At 38.5% G+C, this 1579-nt stretch overlaps 1 protein-coding gene across 1 annotated transcript in view; it reads left to right on the top strand.

Annotated features, from left to right (window-relative positions):
* Positions 1-1579, top strand: part of LOC119592189 (glutaminase liver isoform, mitochondrial-like) — a gene marked incomplete at its 3' end in the record, with an annotated part of 133529 nt that overhangs the window by 58136 nt on the left and 73814 nt on the right. Inside the window, 1 exon segment of the mRNA XM_037941019.1 lies at positions 268-410. Coding sequence (XP_037796947.1) covers positions 268-410 — 143 coding nt within the window.

Below are 1579 nucleotides of genomic sequence, written 5' to 3'. Positions count from 1 at the left end.
CTCCTGTATAGCATTTACCGGTCAGTGTTCCTCTTTGTGTGCGATAGTTTTTTTTTTTTGTCATTTTACTGAGATTAGGCTGTTTCAGTCTCTTTATCTGTGACTTTTGTATTGATATCAATGCATAAATGCATTTTCTGATGGTAGATTCATTAACTAGATAGAAGTATATTCGGTAACAGATATATTGTAAATTTTAAAAGTTTACTCGTAGTTGGAATAAATGCACCCCAAGACAGGATTCTGAAACACCTCCTCTTCCCACAGGCTCTCACAGACACAGGCTTGAGGAAGACGGACCCGCGCCTCCTTGAGCTGAGGAACAACCTGATGGAGGTCCACACCAGCCTCGAGTACCCGGAGGACTCTTCCATCAACGCCCTGCAGCTTGAAAAAGGAACATTTAAGAGGTACTGGGATGGTGAGAGAGTAAAGGAAGGCCTTTTGTGGAATATAAGTGGTCCTGGGATGGGCAGTCTCTCCCGGGTTCTTGGGAGGATTTATGAAGTGGTGTACCTGTGGGGTAGTTTCTGGCTGTTTACCTCTAATATGCTGACAGCTGAAGTGGGCCAACGCTCCTGCGACGCCGAGTGAGAAAGGATGTGAGTGCGTATGCTGATGGTAATACCTTCCTGCAAGGGTACATTTACAGATAATTATTTGCTAATGTGCATGTTTATCTTTTTCCATTAATTCTTCCAAAGAAAGGCTTTGCTAGAATGAGGTATTTTTGGAATTGATGATTTCAGTTTTGTACCCATGTTGTCAGGGTTAGAAGTATTGTCATTCACCCGGTCTACGTCCTTTGGAAATAGTGGAGTGACCACATCTCCTTCCCTTTGTCTTGTGCCTTTTAGCCAGCGGGAGTCTGTCACTTAATATGGCTTTGTTATGGGAACGTTGGTGGCTGACGTAGGATGAACTTTTTCAAACCCAAATGCACATTTGAACACCATTAGAGAAAATGTTTGTGAGTGTAAGAAGCACCTACTTGCCAAGTAATTCATAGAGGGTTCAAGCTTTCAAATCCAAATGGCAGTAGATTTTTAATTATTGATTTATAAAACAACCGCAAGTGCATTTATTGCTTATGAAATGTAGAACTGTATTTAGTATTTATGATGCGAATGCTGTGCTTTAAATGTGTTTTGATATAGATGAACATTTGTGCTTAAATGTTTCAAAAATACGTTTGGTCTCTTTTATCTATACTTTATCAGCTGTATTTAGGATGAAGTGTCAGAGCTTAGAATAAATTGGTATGGCTCTTTATACATTTCAATACCAAGATAGTTTGAAGAAAAATAAAAAAATCGAATACCAGATTTTTTTTGATTTTTTTTAGATTGTGGGGTAACAAAAGCTTTTATTTCTGTTAGAACACTGCTTAGATGCTCAGTTTTGTAACAACTAATTTGCTCTATTGTGAGACACTGTGTGTATTGTTAATGACCTGTGTTGTAAATTGGATATTGTGCATTCTTCAGATGTTGATTGAGGAGGTAAAGCATTAGATCATTTGCAAGCATAGGATGTAGTCGAATAGAAATTTGTTAATTATGTGTCTCTTCCATGGATG

This window comes from Penaeus monodon, chromosome 29 (genome assembly GCF_015228065.2).
Source record: "Penaeus monodon isolate SGIC_2016 chromosome 29, NSTDA_Pmon_1, whole genome shotgun sequence".
Lineage (NCBI taxonomy): Eukaryota > Metazoa > Arthropoda > Malacostraca > Decapoda > Penaeidae > Penaeus > Penaeus monodon.
Note: the sequence above shows the minus strand (reverse complement) of the source record. Positions and strands in the feature narration are given on the sequence as shown.